This window comes from Hippocampus comes, unplaced genomic scaffold (assembly GCF_001891065.2).
Source record: "Hippocampus comes isolate QL1 unplaced genomic scaffold, H_comes_QL1_v1.1 scaffold56, whole genome shotgun sequence".
Classification (NCBI taxonomy): domain Eukaryota; kingdom Metazoa; phylum Chordata; class Actinopteri; order Syngnathiformes; family Syngnathidae; genus Hippocampus; species Hippocampus comes.
The window spans coordinates 156,011-159,575 of record NW_017842056.1 but is presented as its reverse complement, the minus strand read 5'-3'; the positions used below and the strand labels follow the sequence as shown (position 1 = coordinate 159,575).

Sequence of the window (3,565 nt, the reverse complement as noted above, 5' to 3'; positions counted from 1 at the left end):
TCGTGTACTCTCCCCCCCCCCCCATCAGGAGCTGCATGCTGCAGGCCGAGTCCGAGAAGCTGAGACGAGCTTGGATTCAGGCGGTCCAAGCCAGCATTGCCTCGGCCTACAGGGAAAGTCCCGACAGCCTTCGCAGCGAGGCCAGTCACACGCTTTGCATCCCTCCAATTACAGCACAGTGGACCGCCCGCTATTCGCAGGGAATAGGGGCCGAGCCAATAGCTAAACTCTGCTAATAAGTGACGGCCAATGAAATGGGGTTTTTTTTCAACCGTAAATTTTTTTTTTTTTGCAGCCCTAATAAAAAAATTCTACCTCACTGACAGATCAAATACACAATAAGGATGTCATTCAAAGTTTAGCTCCCCCCCACGCCTCAACGGGTTAGCTTGATAGTTTTTCAACAGGCCTTGGAGCTCATTTCTCTCCGAAGCACGAACCCGATTCAACCTCCGTGGAAATAGTACAGCCGAACCTATTTTCAACATACCCTGTTTACATTTCCACCGCAATAACGTTAACATTTTTTACATTCATGAAATGTCTGAAATGCGGACACACCATTAACATAATTTTTTTTTAATGACAAATATGGACATATGTATTTTTACACAGGACAGCGACTGTGTTTTCTTTAAGATCATCATCATCAAAATAAGTACATGTGACAAATATGTATTTGGGTGGACGTTATTTTTTTATTTTGTTTGATTTTTTTACACTGGGACATTTCGTGTTGGATCGATAGTTTTGATTTGAATCCAATTTAATGACACAGGTATGAATGCGTGCCGTTGACTTGCGACCAGTCCATTACAGTATTTGTCTATATCAACCCTGTGATTGACTGGTAACCAGTCCATTGTTTGCCTTTATGTGCCCTGACATTGGCTGGCGACCAGTCAAGAGCGTAACCCTCTCACGCCCCCAAATTCCGATGGGATAGGCTCCAGGTTGTCCGTAATCCATCTGAAAAGACGCGCTCGAATAACTGCCGTTATGCATTCGTGTCAAAGTTTAACGGTCTCGAATGGATGCGGTTCTGACAGTTTTTTTTTTTTTTTTTGTCATTTCTGTCACAGATGCTTTTCGATCAAGCTCAGCATTCAGTCAAGCAACAGCTGCAGCACTTTATCAAAGAGTGAGGCCCCCCGCTTATTCGCAGGAAATGGGGGCCGAGCCAATAGCTAAACTCTGCTAATAAGTGACGGCCAATGAAATGGGGTTTTTTTTCAACCGTAAAAATGACCCCCCCCTCCCCCAAAAAAAAAAAAAAACAACACGCTGATGGATCTGCAGAATTCGTTTCCCATGAAAAATGGGAGAAAAGATTGAAGTGTAATTTTGAGCTCCGGGCAGGGCACAAAACAAACAAGCAAACGATACTTGGAAAAATAAAGAAAAAAATCTGCTAAATAAACAGTTAAACGGAAAGTGAAATATTGACAGTCATGTAAAATGACGCGGTGATACCGACAAAATGTACAGTATATGAAGCTGTAGATTTACTTACAGTTTAGGTTTTTTTTTTTTCAATATTATTATATTTAATTAAGCCAAATCTTGGCCCTCTTTCCTCCACCGTGTGGGAAATGAAAATGTTGCTAAAATTAGGACCACTGTTGTCATTTTTGTCATTTCTCTTTTTTGGGGGAAAAACTAAGTTGCTCGAGGGGTCTGAAAAGTTACTAAATACAGTATAGCAAAATGTTGCTAATATGGCAACACTGCCCACGAGAAAGTCGTAGCGCTTGCTTGCTCCCTCAGTTGTGCTAGCGTTCAAACGTGTGGAATTACAATAAAAGCACGACTTTCAAAATAAATGCACTGCATAGTTGACTTTTGTTTTTTTTTTTTTTTTTGTCATTTCTGTCACAGATGCTTTTCGATCAAGCTCAGCATTCAGTCAAGCAACAGCTGCAGCACTTTATCAAAGAGTGAGTTCATGATGCGCGAGCCGCTACAATTGCATTTGTGTCGACACGGTCAACGTTCTACATTGTGTTTGGAAAAAAAAAAGTTCCGAGGTGCTTGCTGACATTCGTCAGTCAAATTCCAACAACGGATCAAGAATGACAGCACATTTGCCATCCGCGAAGAACGCTGTTTGAAATCACTCGTTTTGAAGGGGGGCCGGGAGGGGTGGTCCGTGTCATGCAGATGTGCCAGCGCTCCCCTCGCCCCCTGCCCTGCGGGGCCGATGGGCTTTGGTTACCATGACGAGGAGAGCGGCAGCTCTTTCTCACGCAATCAAGAATCTGAAGGGAAGGGCCAGCCTCCGTCAAAGCTTCATTTGCGTTTTCCCTGGCGGTGGCACCACTTCCTCGAGCCTCCCCGACAAGCGGCACAGTTAGATAGAAACTCGAATATTGAAATTAACCCCATTGTGAAGGAGTACGTTTTGTTTTTTGTTTTTTAAAGAAAAATTTGAAAAAAAGAAGGGGGAAAAAAATTCATATTGCAAGAAGTCAGTATTTTTTTTCGAAGTAAAGAAAGTCTGCTTTTTAGTGAAACCGTCACATTTGTTTTTAGAAAAGAATGATATTGTTACAAGTGTCAAAGTGTATTTTCAAGTCAGCCAACGTACGACAGCTCTGGGTCCCCTTTTGGCTTTGACGTCTTTACTTTAGACAGTGTCAACCTTTTGTGGCTTGATAATGGCGGATCTTCACTCAGTTTACCTTCCAAGTCATGGGCAAAGAAACTTGGTCTCGGGGGTGATATGAAAATGAAATGGTCCCACTGTTACATCACAGTGGGGCAAATTTGAGAAGGGCTTGTCAAGACAACGGAAGGCTCAAACTTGTCTGTTACCTGACGAATTTAACTTTGAATTAAAAAAAAGTCAACAAGATTTGAGAGTTTGCAAACTCCAATCACATTTAACTCAGGTGTGGCCGATTCCTTTAGGGACGTGCGCAAGTTCAAGGAGACCAGGAAACACTTTGAGCGTGTGCGTGAGGACGTGGAGATCGCGCAGGTGAAGAATGCGCAGGCGCCCAGGACCAAAGCTCACGAGGTGGAGGAAGCCACTTGCGCCCTCAGCGTCGCCCGAAAGTGCTTCCGTCACCTGGCCTTGGACTACGTTCTGCAGGTGGGGAGATGAGCATCTCTTTCTTTCGTCTTTAAAGTTGGTTTCCAAAGGGAGGCGGCTGTGCGTGCCGGATCAACGGCTATCGGTCACCGGACCCAAAAATCCTCAACTATTTGCCCCTCACGTATTGATCAGAAAGCTGATGAAATGAACGAGACTATACAAACCAAATGGAATTGCGTTTTGAACGCGTTTTTAAAAAAAACGTAGGAATTTAAAAGCGGCCCTTCCATTCTCCAACGAAAAAGTTTGTCCACCCCCGATCTAGGTCAAAGTCGCCTGCGTCTCTGAAAATGCTGATCGTGTGGATGCCGTGTCTTTCTTCTCCCTGCAGATCAATGTCTTCCAGGCCAAGAAGAAATTTGAGATCCTGGATGCGGTGAGTCTTGTTTCAATTCCACACAGACATGAGCGTGGATAAATAAATACACGTAGACGCTAACGTGTGGCTGCCCCTTCCAGATGGTTGAC

General features: G+C 44.0%; 2 protein-coding genes across 2 annotated transcripts in view; both read left to right on the top strand.

The window, feature by feature from the left end:
* Positions 1-3,565, top strand: part of LOC109510350 (arf-GAP with coiled-coil, ANK repeat and PH domain-containing protein 3-like) — a 40,810-nt gene that overhangs the window by 24,240 nt on the left and 13,005 nt on the right. Inside the window, 1 exon segment of the mRNA XM_019860598.1 lies at positions 9-140. Coding sequence (XP_019716157.1) covers positions 9-140 — 132 coding nt within the window.
* Positions 1,854-3,533, top strand: LOC109510374 (arf-GAP with coiled-coil, ANK repeat and PH domain-containing protein 3-like). The gene is made up of 3 exons (XM_019860627.1): positions 1,854-1,937; positions 2,911-3,094; positions 3,429-3,533. Exons 1-3 carry the CDS (start codon positions 1,879-1,881, stop codon positions 3,513-3,515), a joined length of 330 nt encoding a protein of 109 aa, XP_019716186.1. The 5' UTR covers positions 1,854-1,878; the 3' UTR covers positions 3,516-3,533.

Excerpts from the sequence above, each read along its gene's own strand:
- LOC109510374 (XM_019860627.1), top strand. The coding sequence starts at position 1,879 with ATGCTTTTCGATCAAGCTCAGCATTCAGTCAAGCAACAGCTGCAGCAC. Across the intron at positions 1,938-2,910 it reads CTGCAGCACTTTATCAAAGA|GGACGTGCGCAAGTTCAAGG; the intron begins GTGAGTTCATGA and ends CGATTCCTTTAG. Across the intron at positions 3,095-3,428 it reads CCTTGGACTACGTTCTGCAG|ATCAATGTCTTCCAGGCCAA; the intron begins GTGGGGAGATGA and ends TTCTCCCTGCAG.